The sequence below is a fragment of the Balaenoptera borealis genome (genome assembly GCF_965194805.1).
Source record: "Balaenoptera borealis genome assembly, chromosome: 1".
Taxonomy (NCBI): Eukaryota; Metazoa; Chordata; class Mammalia; order Artiodactyla; family Balaenopteridae; genus Balaenoptera; species Balaenoptera borealis.
Genome location: NC_138860.1, coordinates 111,854,256 through 111,871,514, shown reverse-complemented (window position 1 = coordinate 111,871,514; position 17,259 = coordinate 111,854,256). Strand labels below are relative to the sequence as shown.

The window sequence follows — 17,259 nt, the reverse complement described above, 5'->3', positions numbered from 1 at the left end:
CCTGTGAACTTCCCTGGGTTATGGGGGTGGAGGAGTAGATGTAGGACGGAGGGGCTGAACAAAACTTCACATAAATTTTTTTTCATATAGATGACTGCGTGCACATATTTCTTTCCTACCATTTAAAAAGGTTGAGGAACACCTCTCAAAGTCATTTATAGTATTCCTCACTGCATATGAGAGCTAAAATTCATATGGTAATTGGACTAAATCTAACCATAGTTTTCATATCCATATTTCATTTTTCTCCCCTTAATGAACAAAACCTCAGAACTTCAGTACATTGCATGGGGTTTGAGGTCAGGATTTTGGTGCCTGAAACCTACCAGTTCCTGCTTTGCAATTCTGCCAAGGAGGTTGTAACCATAAGGAAGATGAGCCAATGGAAAAGAAAGTATACCACTCATGTAATAGCTTTAGAGAAGCAACCCTGACTGCAGGGTTTCTCAGGTAAGCCGAGATTGAATGACGTGTTCCTATCATCCCCTACCATTCAGAGAAAGCCTGGCTCAAGAAGGCCCCAAGTCTAATTTCCCACCTCGTTTGGAAGAGAGGATGAGAGGCCTGCCCCCTAATAGGGCAAAAGTGACTGACTGCAAATCGTTTCTGACCTGTTTGTTAATACAGCAACTTTGTTCATTTGTAAAACTACAGCCCAGTGAGTATCCTGGGCTCACTTCGATCTGGTTAGCAACTCCTCTTCCCTCAGGAGGGGCGACTAGGAAGGAGGAAGGTGGGGAAGAGCAGGACTTCCTAAACACTATGCAGTGCCAAAGTGTGTGGGTCGTGTTTTGGCTTTATAGCAATTTCTATGCTATACTACCATTAAACTGAAGATAAATTTCAATTGTCATTATGCTTTTAAAAGAAAATATTACAAGGTGTCAGGCATGTCAGGGAGTGTCTTAGGCCTTCCAGATCTGCTCAGCAGCCCGCTGAATACCACTGAGCGACCTCATTCAATACCATGTAGAGCAAAAATCACCTAGCCGAGCCCTGACCCACTGAATCATGAGATACAATAAAACAGTGGTTCTGAATCACTGAGTCTTGGGGCAATTCTATGCAGTGATAATTGGAATGAACATACATCATCCACCACCCATCACCTGAACCTAAAATAGTTTTGCCTTTTTCACAGTTGGTGTTCAGTATTTATTCATAACCATTTCCCTTTCAGAACCTCCTCCACTGTTATCTAAATTCACATTTCATAGTTTGAGACATTCCAGTTCTTTGATAAAACACTGATTTGCTTAAGACATTCAATTGCAGGTCATGCTACTGACCCTGCTTCTGGAAAGCTATTAGAAATTGAAAGCACTCATTTGTCACTTAAGTTGTGTAACAATGAGACCTGAATTTTACATTCTAGTCAGATGCTTGGGGAGTTCACAAATCATTTTGTTTCAATCCTAACTGAACGCTTTCAGTAAGATGTTGTAGGTAGTTAATCTGAACAGTAGTTGTCATTGCTTGAGGGATTGAACTGAATGAGCATTTGCACATATTCCAGAAGTGGTACTGAAATTTTTTTCATGTGATGTTTTCTTATAATTTGCTATTTCTAAGAGTGGGACCCCTTGAATTTATCCCAGTTGCTCAAAGTTTCATTAAATGTTTCTATACAGCCTTTCTTCCTTTTAAAACCCTGCCATTTATCCTCTGGACAGCCAAGCATGGCCTGTAGTCTGACATCCTTGTTATGAGACCCATGCGACATTTCTTCAGGTCTTAAAAATAGGTATAATGGTGTTTCTCTAAAGCAGCTGTTTCGTTTTTATATTGTGGCAGAACACTGAACACAGAGCTGATTTTTGTGTTAGATGCCAGGAAGCTCAGAGCCTGCCTTCATCAACTGTTAGTTTTCTAACTTCTTCCATCTCCATTTTCCTTTCCCTCATTTCCTCACTTTAGAAAACAAATAAAAAAAACTAGCTTTGTAGGCTTTTTTTTTTTTTAATAAGCTGTGTTAAAAGCATTTCAGAAATCTTTCAAGACCTTAAGGTATTCTGAAGGCCCTCCTTTCATTAGCACACTACATCAGCACTTTGTACGCTTTATAATGCTTTTCAGTTGAGAAGTCAAGGTACTTCTGATAGTCATTAAGCCTTAAAATAGTTCCTGTAAGTGAACTGAGTTTAGTGACAGGAGCCAAAGTCACTAAAGCTTTTTCTCAACAGTTGCTTTGCTTAAAAAAAACAAGACAAATACATACATTATTCAAATAGATTTTTGTAGAAGGCTGGGAGCACTAAGAGACTTCCTTCTGACCTTTACTGAGTTATATTTTGATACTCAGTTTTGAAGATTTAAAATAAATTTGTGAAGATCACATTTGAGATGAAGCTACTATGCATCTTACCAGTTTTAATTCCTTAAAGTAAATGTTAATAGAGATAACTTTAAATGATTTTTAGCTGAAGCATTTCAGTTTATTTCACTGAATAAGGTATTTTACATTTGTTGATAACTCTCTACTTTGTTCCAAGTTACTTATGTGGCTTACAAAAATACATATAAGATAAAAAAAAAAGGATCAATGGAGACAAAAAAAGAGCATGTTAAAATGTAACTATAATACAGTTGACCCTTGAACAACACAGGCTTGAACTGGGCAGGTCCACTTATACACAGATTTTTTTTCAATAAATCCACACTAAAGTACTGATACTACATGATCTGCAAGCAGTTGAACAGTTGGCTCTCAGATGCAGAACTGTGGATACAGAAGGCCTACTATTTAAGGTTTCCGACTTTCAGCTGCATGGGGTTCAGCGCCCCTAACCCCCGTGTTGTTCGAGTCAACTGTACTCAAAACACATACTGTGAGCACCTCTAAGGTGGGTTAGTGAGAACTGAACTTGGCGCCTAGGTTCAGTTCTCTTTCCTCATCACTGCTTTCCAATCCAGAGAGCTCTAATGCTGCTCTGTGTGGGAAGGATTAGAGTTCTCCAATCTTGCTTTCCCTGTAAAATGCACTATAATGTATCAAATATCTGTCATTAACTGCAGTTTTGAAGTATCAAATAATTCAACCTATTCTAGCATTCACTAGTCAGAAACCAGCATGAAAGTTATGAATAGATAAAAAGTTGACACACACCTTAAGCCTGAGAAAAAACTGGGTAAGTCCTCAATTGCGCCGAGAAACACCATACAAAAGGACTGACAGCTTTGACTGTTCTTATAGCATAGTAGCATGAGCTGAAGAAACGTTCTACTAACAATGTCTCCTTCTGGAAGAATGTGTAAAGAGTAAATTACTTCTTGATATTTAATTCTCTCATAGCAGGTCCTTATTTTACCCAAAAGGCAAAACTTAAATATTCTTGGAATAAAAGCTTTTCTATAAAAGAGAGCAGATAGAGATGTTTCACTAACTCCACCTATGAATGTCATTGTGAGTTTTATTACTAGGCTGCTTATTCCAAGCAGTAAACACAAAATAGGAGATTTCTTATTTACTGAAATCCCAAGAAAGCAGTATGCTACAAAATAGACGTCCCGTGAATAACGACATAAAGGAAGCAATAACCCACCAAGAGGCATTAATAGAAATGACCAACACTCCTTGGGTGTCGTGAGTTGCTTTAGCCAAGATGCATATTTCTGCCACTGGAGACAAGATAGGCTGGGCCACGTTACCTCCTGGCCAAATTAAAATTATATTAATACTATTTCACTGGAACACAACATTGAATCTGGATAAAATCTATTTTTCCTCCTGTTTCAGTTGCTAAAGAAGGAAAATAGCTCTCCTGCTTCTACCTTTAACCCAAACTTTCCAAGTAGTCTATCTTTTAAGTCCTTTTTATAGCTTCATTTAGTTCTTTGGTCATATACTAACACACACATGCTCCAGGAACACATATAACATTTCTTTGGTTTCAACTGTGACTGTTATACTGGCAACAAGATCTCTGTATCCCAGCTTCACCAATTTTCTGGACTTGAATGTGCAACTGACAAAAGGGCACCATCTCCCCCCTACACACACATCTCCACATAATAATTACAATATTGCTCACGTATCTTTGATCATATTACTTTAAAATTTTTGAATGTTAGCAAACTTTATATTTTCTAAATGTTTTAAATTTTCTTTAAATAACCAAATGTTGAAAACTTTACAAAAATGTTAAATGATTGAGGTTATTTTCCTTTTTTTCCTCCTCAGAGGGTCTAAGCATGAGTGGATCCTTTGTAGACACCCCTATTTTTATCCCAAGGGGCATGTGATTAATCCTCTCTAAAATCAACTTTTTCCAAAGAGAAATCCCTATATATAAATAGGGCCAGGCTATGTTAATTTATGTGATGGTCGTGTTAGTTTTCAAAATATTTTTAGTCATAAATAAAGGGGAGATGTAAAATTTTGTGATTTGCTTGGTGAATCTTAATTGCGAAACTTCTTCTTCTTTCGAAACTTCTTTCCTGCTGCATTTGCTGCCTTTTCAGCCATAATCTCTGAGTACTTCCTTCGGTTATATCTAAAAAGAAAAACCAAACCTTTTAGTTCTAAAGTATGACACACCAAACATTAGAAGTTAATGTAACCTTTTGGTGGGGAGAGGTGGGGCGGCGGCAGGGAGGCACTTCTAAATTTCATTTTTTTTGTTTTCTTTGCATTTTCACTATCTATTCATCACATCTGCACTAAGTTCCACCATGTGTAAGAAGCCATACTAGGTGTTGGGGACAGAGCAGTGAACCAGCCAGCCATAGTAGTCCCTACCCTCAGAGCTTGCAGTCTAGTAAGAAAAAAATGGCAACGGCAGAGGAAGGCTTTTGAAAACTTTCAGCCACTAGAGACCCATGCTGTAATTTCTGGGATTGCCATCATGAAGATTACAAAATATAGGTCAATTTTAAGTAAGCAAAGACTCAGTCACCTTGTACCACACACCTCTGTGGGGAAGGAAATAGACAGGCTTGAGAGATAGGAAAATGGGAGGGACTCTGACAGTTTGAACATGGGACTGAAGGGAGAAGAGGTATCAGGACTTGCCCTAATAGATGGAGGGCGATGCCGTTTGGTCATGAGATACAGAACACTGGGAGAGGACCAGAATGTACAGGGAGGATGAGGTCAGTAGACCCCAAGTTAGCTCTTAGAGGGGCTTGTGAGATACCCATTAGATATTCCTGAGGCAGTAGCTGGTTATGGGCTCTGGACTCAGGAGAGATCTAGACTAGACATACACATTTGAAAGTCAACAGTATATAGATTAATACAACTCTGTGGGGATGAGATTTCCAAGGAGAGAGAAGTGAGAAAAGAGCATTGCTTATTTCTAAAAATTTCACCATAAACCAGACTCATTAAATAGTTTACCTAACACTCGAGTTAAATTTGTTTTCCATGTCTATATATTACACCAGTTTAAAAAACCTTGATAAACATTTTCACTTTTGCTATTAAACGAATCTGGAAGTTCAGCAGAGGTTTCTATGTGAGGTATGCTTTTAAATCTATACTATACACATACCTACTTCAAGGACATTTAAACATACTCAAATTGCCCCCATCGCAGGAAAAAAAAAAAATCCAACTCCATCCACTAGCTGTGACTCTCTCGTCTTGCTCACAACCAAACTTCAAAGATTTATCTCTTATTTCTTCAACTCACTCTCAAGTACCTTCCAGTGTGCTTTCCTCCCCATCACTCCCCTGAAAACTCCTTCTGCCAAGGTTACTGTGACCTCCATGTACTAAATCCACAGTTTTTAGTTCTTACCTCAACTGAGCTCTCAGCAGCACTTATTACTGTTAACCACTCCCTCCGGCTTATACCTGCCTGTAACGTTCTCTTTCCTTGACTTCCCCCCCCAATTTATTTATTTATTTATTTTTTTGGCTGCGTTGGGTCTTTGTTGCTGCGTGCGGGCTTTCTCTAGTTGTGGCGAGCAGGGGCTGCTCTTCGTTGTGGTGCACGGGCTTCAGTAGTTGTGCCACGTGGGCTCAGTAGTTGTGGTGCATGGGCTCAGTTGCTCCGTGGCATATAGGATCTTCCCAGACCAGGGATCGAACCCGTGTCCCCAGCACTGGCAGGCGGATTCTTAAGCACTGCACCACCAGGGAAGTCCCTTTCCTTGACTTCTATGACACTGTGCTCTCCTGGTTTTCTTCATGCCTCCCTGGCTATTCTTTCCCAGTCTCCTTTGTGGGCTCATTCTCCTCTAGTCAGCCAAATACTTTCACCCTTTCCTCTAAAGCAGTGGTTCTAAATTGGGAATGCTTATGCCCCACAGGGGCCACCTGAAACTGCTAGAAGACATTTTTGAGTGTCATGAATTGGGGGTGAGAGGAGTGCACTACCGGCATCTAGTGGATAGACACCAGGGAGGCTGTTAAAGATCCTACAATGTACAGGACAGTCCCCCCTAATAATTATTCCATCCAAAAAATATAACAGTGCTGCTCTTGAGAAACTCTGTGCTAAAGCATTTAAAAATTATCTTGAATTTAAAGTTTATGCATATTCTAAGTGAAAGTACACATATTATAAAGTGAAACATAAATTCCTTTACCTTCTGAACTCAGAATCGGCCAGCAGTTCTTCCACAATAGTTCTCTTCCTTTGTTTCCTGGGAACTCGTGAATGGTAGAAGTCAGCTGGATTGTCAACAATGGTTCCAATCTATGAATGATTGATTGAAATAAGTCATGCAATACCTGAAGGCCAAGTATCTTTCATATCTCAGGGTAGCTCTAACAAAGTATATTTATAGAAAGTAATGGAAAACACAGCTTACAATTTACCAATATTAAAATTAGTTTTGAATAAGTGAAAAAAAATCACTTATTCAATCTGCACTGGGTCCTACTAATGACATTTCATTAGTTTACAGTAAAACCAAAATTCCTTTTATGTAAGTGCTAGACGGCAAATTCTTGATGAACAGTCTAAATAGAGGAGGAAAAGTGGGACAGATAAAGTCTTTTTAGTTTTCCAATTTAACGAAATTGACACATACATTCTACTATATACCTATTTGATCTCCTAGGTTATCATAATTGCTGCCAACTTAGAACCTTCTTACTGACCACTCTGCATCTGTGCATATGTTCAACCAAGTAAAATTTACAGTGTCTACTATGTGCCAGGCACTGTGCTAGGTGTTAGGGAAACAAAGACAAAGAATATCTGGTCCCTGCCAGTGAGGGGGCCAGAATCTTTTTTTAAAATTTTATTTATTTTATTTAATTTTAAAATAATTTTTATTTTTTTAATAAATTTATTTATTTATTTATTTTTGGCTGTGTTGGGTCTTCGTTTCTGTGCGAGGGCTTTCTCTAGTTGCGGCGAGCGGGGGCCACTCTTTGTTGCAGCGCACAGGCTTCTCACTGCGGTGGCTTCTCTCGTTGCGGAGCACAGGCTCTAGGTGCGCAGGCTTCAGTAGTTGTGGCTCGCGGGCTCTACAGCGCAGGCTCAGTAGTTGTGGCACACGGGCTGAGTTGCTCCGTGGCATGTGGGATCTTCCCAGCCCAGGGCTTAAACCCATGTCCCCTGCACTGGCAGGCGGATTCTTAACCACTGCACCACCAGGGAAGCCCCCAGAGTCTCAAGGAAGATCCAAAGGTACGCAACTAAAAAATTAAAGCATAACCTAATATTATGCTGAACAAAACACTCTAGATGCTCTGAAAACTAAATGGCGAATTCTACCTAATGGAGGCAAAGAAGGTTTTACAAAGGATGACATTTTAGCTTGGATTTGTACGGGTAAAATTTCACCACGCAAACATGGCAGAGCCAAACACTTGTAAAGTCAGAATAACTAGACCAGTCTGTGCATATCCTGAGAAGACTGAGTAGCTGAGTGTGTTGGAGCTTAAGAGGAGACTATGTGACCAAAAAAAGGGTTGGTGACCTGGTTTGGGTGCACGTGGTGAAGGGCTACATTAAAGGGTACAGACTCTATCCTATAGTTTATAAAGAATCATTTAAGGTACCATTGAATATCCTGATTATCACTGAGCAGAGGTATGTCATAAAACAGACTGCTATTTTTTAAAGGAAAGATGACTGCCTACAACGTAGAGGATGGACCCAAAGGGAGAGCAGACCTGGAGGCAAAGGACTATTACAGTAATCCATGAGTGACAAGAAAGGTAGCCAAGAAGAACGAAATGAACTTGAGAGCTACCAGAGGGTGAATCAATTGGACTTTCATCTGAAAACACTTTGGAAACCAACTTTTAACTTGTTTTCAGAATAAAGAACCTTGAAAAAAAGAAGAGTTTGGTGTACATGAGTCCCTCCTTCCTGCCCCATCCTGCAAGGAGTCTTGCTCTTAGGCTAATAATACTCATATATGGTACACCCATCTTATAGGTTTCATAATTTTTAGAGAAGAAATTATGAAAAGCTAGTTACCGTTTGGAAGCCTAGTTACCGTCTGGAACACCGTCTTTCTATATGGAAAGCCATTACAAGCTGGTGGCTGTCTGAATTGGGTTCTGGCCATTATTATACGGCCCGAGCAGATGTGCTCTGTAAATATTCATTTAAGAGTAAACAAATCACTATAGTGCTTTCCAAACTAAAATCCTCAGAACATCACTACCATTATTCTGTTTGCTTCATACCTGGAAGTACTTGGGGAAGCCATCTCTATCATTTTTCTTATAAAACCTTTTTGGGTCCATGCTAGCTCTCATCTTCAGTGCTTTGAGATCATTTTTCAGTTCATCTGTCAGTTCTGGAGCTTTCATACCAAACCAGCCATCACCTGCTGTTTTTTGTCTCTCTTGCTGAAATTCAAATTTCAGAAACAATTAGAAAATTCTAATTTTAATAAGCAGTGTATAAACTATACCTCACTCCCCCTGAAATTATAAAGAAAATTTCATGAAAAACAAATAAGGTTATTTTACAGGAATGTATATATTAGTCTCCAGATTCACCTTTCTGATTAGATCACAAAAAGCGATTTCTCTGATAAATTAGGCACAGCACTGTCAGTTTCATAAATGAGGGCTCCTTAAAATTTACTTTGTATCTTAGTAAGAACTGCTGATGTGTTGGGAAAGTAACCCACAGCTTCAATTTTTATTGTCTAGAATACCCTACACAAGATGTAATGTATAAAAAACATTTTTACTTCTGGAGCTTTTATGTAAACATTAACACTTTTACTGAGTCACCGAGTTGTCTCAGAAAGTTACTCACTCTACCAAGTCCAGAAATTTGTATTACTTCTAAAATAAACTTTCTATTTTTTTGAAAAACTTTCAAAAACTTTCTATTTTTTGGAAAACTTTCTATTTTTTTGAAAACTCCTAGCAAGTTATTTGCTTAATTTCATTTTTTGTTCATTCACACAACAAATATTGGAGTGTTTACCATGTGCCAGGGTGCTCTGGTCATATTAGTGACATTACTGGAGCACCATCCTTAAATCTCCTCTTAAGCTCTCTCAATAATTTCTTTATCCTTATTAGTTGAAATGGAAGTAGTCCCCTGTGTTTTACTAAAGAAAATACTTTCTGTGCTTTCGTTTGGCAGACTAAATAGGCCAGTGTTTTTAATGGTTACATTCAGTTCCCTAGAAAAGCCCACAATAGAGCTCCCAGACTTCTGTGAACAGTACCTATAAGCCAAAAGGTGTGGTGTGGACAGTGACCTCATATGCTGGCTGCCACTGTTTTTAAGGAAGGTAAAAAAGAGCTTTCACTTTGTGAAAATCTATATGAAACGTTGTTTACGGAACCATATTTTACAGGCTCTTAGATATCTGTAACAATTTTCTTTGGAAACATATATATCTTAATTGTACAGCCATGTTAGATAAACTGAACATATATAGTCAAACACATTAAACATTCTAAATAATGAGTCACTGTACTCACTCTGCGTTTTTTCTGAAGTTTATACTTTGATTCACTATATGGTGGGACACAGTCGTTTTTTTCAAAATCAGGAGTAATGACGGTTTTCTGCAAAAGCTGCAAAAATATTAAATTGGTTTTAAAATGTCAGAATGTCATTATTGTTTCAACATTATTGCCTTATAAAGGAAACACCTCCCACACTGAAGACTACTCCAGATATATTAACCTTCTTTATGGACAAACATACTACTGCAAAGTTGCTCCTGTCCTTAAATTTGTGAATTATATCAAAATAAAAATGCTTTAGGAGACAAACTGAAGGGTTATTTTAGGGAATCTATAAAATTAATATTCATCTCAAATTTCTTTTTCTAATCTGAATCTGCACACACCAGATACGTTAATGTGTCCACTTGCATTTCATTGGTTTGCAACCAGCCACCTGCACCAACCAACTGGAAACGAAAGACAATAGGAACAATGCCATAGAGTTCTTGAACTCCCTTGGAAAAAACCTGACTAGGCTTTAATAAGTTCTTCGATGTTGGTAAAACAGCTTTCTGTGATCTGAGGAGACCAGCTAGACTACTAATAAGAAACAGCAGTATAGATTTTGATTAAACAACATATGCTTTTTATGGTATACCAATGAAATTATGCCATCAAGCAAATCTGCTTTTTGCAACCCAACAATATATCAAAGATGCTCTTTCAACGTCAATTCATACAAAGATCAACTTCATTCTTTTTAACAGCTGTTACGTACAATTTTTCTTCTTGATATTTAGTTTAATAAGTCTCCATTAAACTTTTTTCCATGAAACATTGTAAACATCATCTCTGCACACTTGTGATTATTTCTGTAAAACAGATTCCAAAGTGTGTCATTTAAATTTTGATAGGTACTACTAAATTGCCTTGCATCCAAGTAGTATAAACTCCTACCAAGAGTTAATCAGTACCATTTTCTTTACATAGCCAACACAGGAGATTATCCTTTTGTGTTTTGTCAGTGGTACTTCATGAATGTTTCCATTTGCTGTTGATCATCTTTTTGAGTACTTATTAGCTATGTATTGTAATATAAATCTTCTTCTGTGGAATGCCTGTATTTTGGGGGGGGTTATTTTTCATTTTTATACAGGGTTGTGTTCTTATTAATTTGTAGAAATGTATTTTGTATCTTGGTATTAACCTGTGGTCTTTTACTTGTCTTTAAGGTGTTTTTATTTGTGTTAAGTTTTAAAATTTTAAGTAGTCAGATCTGTTAATCTTTTCCTAAATGTCTTCTGCATTTTTTGTTACTTGCCTAGGGTGATTAAATACTGTCTTAATACTGTGTATGTGACTAAAAGGAACCTCAGGGTAATTAGTCATTTCCCCAGTACAAGAACTAAAGACAGCTGCTCCTTAGTCCTCAAAACAGTTCACAGGAATACAGCAAATATTAATTTGGTCAATAACATTTGAAATTATCAATTTAGAAGTCAATTATCAATTCAGAAATCCTCAATTCAGGTTCAGGACTAGAAGTTGCTGGGTAGCACAGTAGCAGTCTAGACTTTCCTATCAGTCAGAGAAGAGAGCATGACATTTATTTAATAGATTATTAAGAGCTGGTTGTGTGTCAAGTACTATAGTAGGGTTTAGACTGGTTCTCAACTGAGAGCAACTGGCAATATCTGAAGACATTTTGAGGTGGGGGGGGCAGTGCACTGGTAGAGATGGATGCTACTGGCGCCTATGAGGTAGCGGCCAGGGAAGCTGCTAAAAACATCCTATAAGGCACAGGACGTTTTCCCACAACAAAGAATTATCCAGCCCAGAGATAAAAGTCAGTAAAATAACAATGAATACCACATGATCAATAATCACTTAGATCTATACTGGGTGTTGCAGAAGCAGAGAGGAGGTAGGGGGAAGGACTAGGGTCAAAGAATGCTTCCTAAAGGTTGTGATTTATAATCTCTGCATTGGCCTGGCAAAGACCAGGGTGTGTTCAGAGAACTATAGTAATTTTCAATGGTAAGAACACAGCAGGTGGACAGTCAGAGCTAGAGGAACAGAGGCACCTTGAATACTCTGAGGAACCACTACAGGACTTAAACAGAATATCATGGTCAGATTTGTAGTTTCAGAAAAAGAAATCTAGCAAGACCATGGAGGATGGCTTGAAGAAGAGTAAGGAGGCCACTACAATAGTCTAGATGAAAAACACAACAGATGTCACTAGTCAGTGACAGTGGGGTGGAAAGGAGGGGGCAGAGTAGAAAGTATATAAGAAGCACCGTCCCCTAGGCTTAGCTGTTGACTGCAAAAGGGAAAAAGATTTTCCCTTGCAAAAGGAGGAACTGGTTTAGGTAGGGAAGAGAAGGGCAATTAGTGAAGTCAAGTGCCTGAGCACATCTGAATGAACAAACAATAGGCACCTGGATTTAAAGACCTGGGTAGGCTGCAAGCCTAGAAAATATTGATACTAAAGATATGGAAGTCATTCAAGGTGACAGCTGAAACTGAGGGTTTGGATGAGGTTACCTAATCTGTAATTTCTTTCTGAAAATATATGTACAATTTTATGTCTATGTGCTCTTTTTCCTGGTGGGGTTAGTGGGCACTCACAGCTTTCAGATTTTCAACACAGTCCAAAGCAGTTAAGAACTAAAAGTATAGCAAGAAAAGAAAAAACACAACCCTTGGGATCATAACTGGTGACTGCAAGAAGAGTAACAATGATCCTATATCACTTTAGTTTTCAAGTCTCATCTTTTATAGCTAGGACTTTATAATAAAAAAGAAGAAATGATTGTCCTGGAAAGAGGGAAAAAAGCACAGTAGGCTAATGTGGTTGCATCGTAGGAAAATTAGTCTCTTACCAAGGACTAATCATTTCTAGAAGTGACTGGTTAGTTCTATGAAAACCAATGGGATGCTTTATGCAACTTACCTCATTTTTCTTTTTCTCCTTGATCTGTGTTAGGGTTCTCTTGTTCAACTGTAGCCTGTCTGCATTGACATTAATATACAAACCACCCAACTGCTTAATACTCAGACCAGGATCTATGCTGCTGCTAGTCAACTTCAGACTGAAAGAGAAATGATCACTTTTAAGTGATTAAGAAATGATCTTTAGATCATTTAGTAATTCAAAATGGAAACAATTGAGACTATATTTTTATTTAGAAGAAAATTATGGGATGAATAATGAATTAAGCCTTTTGGAAGCACATCAAAATTTATTCCCTAGTTTTTCTTAGAAGAGGATTAAGACCATATTACATGACAATAGACTTCATAAAGGGATTTTATAAAGAAAGAATTACAGAAAAGAGGAGGAAATACATCTGGCAATTTAGCTTAACTTCACGTATAGGTAGTGAGTTAATATACGTCCACATACTTCCATCTCCAAAGCCAATGAGAAAGACAGGGTCTTCTACTCCCAACTTCTAAGTTATCCAAATTTGGAATGTTTTTCTGGGTGATTTAAGGGCATTTAGTAGTGCCTCTAAATCAGTCAGTTTTAAACAATGAGCATTAGTATTTTCCACTGGAGCTTTAAAAAAAATATAACTGTCCTACCCCAGATCCACCAAATCAGAATCTTCTGCAGTTGGCTTGGGCTCCTGCTATATTTATGTAGTAAAAATTTCTACTTTATATTACTGAAGAGTCCTTTTTATAAACAAGTACACTTGGACTTACAGTCAGTTTCTTTCCTAATTATTCATATAAACTGAGCAGTTGAAAGTTTTGATAATCAACCTCTACTGGAAAGTGAAATCATTCAATTGTAGTGCCTTGGCAGTGATTCTCAACCCTGAGTGTACATTACAATTATCCTGGGGAGGGGGTGTGGATTTTAAAAAATAAGTACACCTGAGACTAGCCTCAGAGATTTCACTGCTTTAGAGTGAAGACTGAGCATCTGTGAATGGATAGTTCCTTACCAAGGATACCTGTATTTCCAGTGGATACACTGCCACCAAGGGCCCGTGCCTAGGAAAAACAAATTTGAAAAACAAACAAAAAAGAAAGTAAAGAAATAGCCCCCAAAGAGTGCTTTTCAATGGGTGGTAGATGGGATTATAGGTTATTGTTTTTCTCAGGTTTTCCTCTATTTTTCAATTTCTCTACAATCAACATGTAGAAAAAACCAAGTTACCTCCCTTCCCTTTTATATGTTGCTCTTAATAATCATGCAAGAAAACCTTAACAGATGATTTTTAATATACCACCAAATGGAGTACTTTTAGCTCTCATTGGTGGGAAAAATATGACTAACAAAGATACCCACATAAACAAGGGAAATGCTGGATAAAAAAGCTCTTCCATAAAGAACCCAAATTAATAATTTTTTCGATTTCTATGACTGTAATATTTTTATGGTAAATTAGCCACTTCGAACATGTATCAAAAACTTACTTTAAAAAATAAAGATAAAACTTACAGTTTAGATTTAGTGCTATTTAGTAAGTTGTCTTCATCACTAAACTCATTATCTTTACTTCTGTCACTGTCTGATGGTTCTTCTTCACTTTCTTCCTCCTCCTTTTCTTCCTCAGTGGCAACCTCACTTGCCTTGTCTTCTTCATCCAAGTAAAAATTTTTATCAGCACTCAATCGAGGAGTTGTGTCAATTACAAACAACACATTGTCACGTGATGTATTTTCTGAGTCTCCATTTAATGACTCTTTTTGACCACTATTTTCAACAAAACACACAGTGTCCTCTTCATTCTCACTGTTTTCAGACTGCTGGCTTTCATCACTGCTGAGAACTAATAAAACAGAATCATCTTTATCCTGAGATGTGCTGGGCTCAAGTTTACACAGTTTGGTATCACACTCAGAATCTACATCCCTTTCTTTGCTCATGTCTTCCCCAACACCTATAACTGTGCACTCTTCTTCATCACTATCACCACCATCACCAAGTTCTGGCCAGTCACTTGTTTTTATGCTGCTGTTTCTCTCTTCATTCCATCTGTTCACTTCCACAACTGCAAATGTTTGAGCTAACGATTTCATTACAGCCTCAGAGTTCACGTTTGAGGATGCTGAGGTGGTTTTACTTTCGGGGGTTGAATGCCTTTGAGAAACTAACTGCTGAAGGCTAGCGTCCTGAAGTTCAGAAAGACTCTTCAACTGAGAATTTTTCTCATTAATTTCTTTTCCCACATCTGTTATTCCTTTGGCTTCTTCATCTAAGCTCTTACAATTCTTTGTTATTTCTTTGAGAGGTGAAACGTCCTGTTTTTCCTCTCTTATATTAAAACTTTGGTGTTTTTCCACTATTAGTTTTTTTCCTGAATTTCCAAAGAAGGAGTCATTATCAGGGTCATCATAAGTTTCATTATTAGAGATATGTGGCTTATTTATCTGAGAAAGCGATCTTGCTAGTAAACGAGAAGAAGTTCGTCTGGTATCTGAATCCTCTAAATTCACAGGTGTATTTATGATTTGCTTTTCATTTCCTGGTACAATGTTAGTACCATTCTCCTCAGTTTGTGCCTGTAATTTCCTTTGCATACTCCTTGTTGTTCTCCTAGTTGCAATTCCAGAAAATGAAGAAATGTCTGAGCATGATGACTCAGCATCAGAATTAGCTTCCACATGGTATTCTTGGTTTGGATCGGTTCGGGATTTAGCCTTACTTCTCCTGGTTCTTGTTATTTCTGTGGGATGCACAATTCTAGAAATACCTGAAATATGTGATTCTGCTTCAGAGACTTCTTCTTCAGTATGAGACTCACTTACTAGAGTTATTTTCAGCTTTTTCCTTACACTGGAAACTGGGGTGCCTGCAACTAAGATCTGCCTTCTCCTAGTTACTCTTAAAATGGGATCCTGGGCCTCAGACACAGAAGAACAGTTTGACTCTGCTTCAGAGATCTCTCCATCAGTAGACGGTTTGTTCATTCCTGGTAATGAACCTGTAGTTCCGCTCCTCCTCTTCCTGGTTTTAGGAGCTGGACTTTGTTCCCTAGTGGTCTGTGATTCAGCAATACTTGGGTCATCAGATGGAGATTCCTTCCGGCCTTTTGGATGTGCTTGAATTCTTGTGGCAGAATTCTATAAGCCAGTGAAAATACATTGTGATTTACACAGGGCTGAGACAAGAGCAAAGTGAATGAGGCACTCCCCTCAGAAGCAAATTTTAACAGGGCACTAAAAAACTCAGTAAACAAGATTAATGCAAAACAATAACAACAACCATCACCACCCACAATTTAAAAAAAAAAAAAAATCAAAATACTGGATCTGACTCTGAATTTGCAGGCCCTGCCTCACTAGCGTCACCTAAGTCCTGGATCTGACTTTAGGGAACAAAACAAATAATTGAAAAAGGAAAATTTCTCCACTCAAAGTCACATATGCTAGGTGGACCTACATTCCGACATACATATAGGAAAAGACAAAAGATAGAATCGGTCGCTGTGCTTCCGTTTTCATACCTAAGCGAATTAATGCTCCCTTCCCTTCATCGCAACATCGGAGGCAGCGGACGACTAGCGCCACTTAATTACTAGCTGGCGTCACCACAGCCCTCCCCACGCCAGAAGAAGGTGCTGTCGGGGCACAGCCAGTCTTCCCACGTGAAAATGGTGCCTGCTCCATCCAATCCAGCTAATGAGGCTCACGCTTGGTGGCCGAAATTAATCCTCCTTAGCACGGTGTTAGCAGTTAAGATTAAAAGGCCTGAGCTGTGCATCTGCATTACGGAGCTGAACTACCGCAAAATAAGTTACCTAATCTCTCTATTCCCTGCCAAGCATTACATTAAAAGACCCTAGTGAGGTCTGAAGAGGAAGCTACAGGCTTAGCGCGGAGCTTGGTACACAGCTGCGCGCTGCCAGTTCCGGCTTTTCTGCCGCTCCTCCCCAGACTCTGCGGGACCCCAGTGCCACCCACCTCCCTGAGCACCGCTCTGCGAAGCAGCGAGAAGAAATGAGGGAGGCTTGAGATCTCCTACCTTCTGCTGGGAGCTTTCAACTGACGTGGCTTGGATCCCGGCCTGAGGCCGCGCAGACCTAGTAACCACCATCTTCCAAGCGTGCAGCCGCCGCGGCGCCCCCTCCGCGCTCCGGAAGTGCGTCAGAGAAGCGCCACACTCGCGTTTTCCCGCGAGAATCCCGGAACTCGAGAACTCTTACCGCCTCCGCCCCTCCGACCTAGGCCAAGGCTACCTCACCCCGGGAGCCCAGAGGAGACGGGTATTAGCGTTCACGACAGTGCGGTAGAAGACAGAGCAGCCTTGTGCAGGGAGAGACCTTCCCGGCGTGGCCTAGGGCCCTCGTCCCCGTTACACACGAACGAATTAGAAAATAGCATCATCTGTGGGAATGTAAATTGATACAGCCACTATGGAGAACAGTATGGAGGTTCCTTAAAAAACTAAAAATAGAACTAGCATATGA

The 17,259-nt window shown here is 39.0% G+C and overlaps 2 protein-coding genes across 6 annotated transcripts in view; one reads left to right on the top strand and one right to left on the bottom strand.

Moving 5' to 3' along the window:
* The window catches only part of LOC309626100 (uncharacterized protein), a 20,788-nt gene extending 12,543 nt beyond the window's left edge, over positions 1-8,245 (top strand). For both annotated transcript variants that reach the window (XR_014242961.1, XR_014242962.1), the window contains exon 2: positions 8,025-8,245. The gene's annotated coding sequence lies outside the window, so the exon portion shown is untranslated. The remainder of the gene's footprint in view (positions 1-8,024) is intronic.
* DNTTIP2 (deoxynucleotidyltransferase terminal interacting protein 2) lies at positions 2,411-17,259 on the bottom strand. Of its 4 annotated transcripts, none has more exons than XM_082384188.1 (7): positions 16,815-16,961; positions 14,289-15,913; positions 12,786-12,942; positions 9,860-9,955; positions 8,597-8,761; positions 6,535-6,644; positions 2,411-4,493 (listed from the first exon to the last, which is right to left on the bottom strand). In XM_082384188.1, the coding sequence occupies exons 1-7, from the start codon at positions 16,884-16,886 to the stop codon at positions 4,400-4,402; spliced, it is 2,319 nt and encodes a 772-aa protein (XP_082240314.1). In that variant the 5' UTR covers positions 16,887-16,961; the 3' UTR covers positions 2,411-4,399. The 4 variants fall into 4 exon arrangements, 3 of the variants coding, with proteins under 3 accessions (XP_082240314.1, XP_082240315.1, XP_082240316.1); XM_082384189.1 differs by having other exon boundaries at positions 12,786-12,924; XM_082384190.1 differs by lacking the exons at positions 2,411-4,493; positions 6,535-6,644 and having other exon boundaries at positions 8,603-8,753; positions 9,851-9,955; positions 16,815-17,252.

Bases quoted from the DNA above. Each gene is read 5' to 3' on its own strand.
- DNTTIP2 (XM_082384188.1), bottom strand. From the start codon at position 16,886: ATGGTGGTTACTAGGTCTGCGCGGCCTCAGGCCGGGATCCAAGCCACG. The intron at 15,914-16,814 runs GTAGGAGATCTC...ACTGGCTTATAG, and splicing joins TTGAAAGCTCCCAGCAGAAG to AATTCTGCCACAAGAATTCA. The intron at 8,762-9,859 runs GTGAGTACAGTG...TTTGAATTTCAG, and splicing joins AACTTCAGAAAAAACGCAGA to CAAGAGAGACAAAAAACAGC.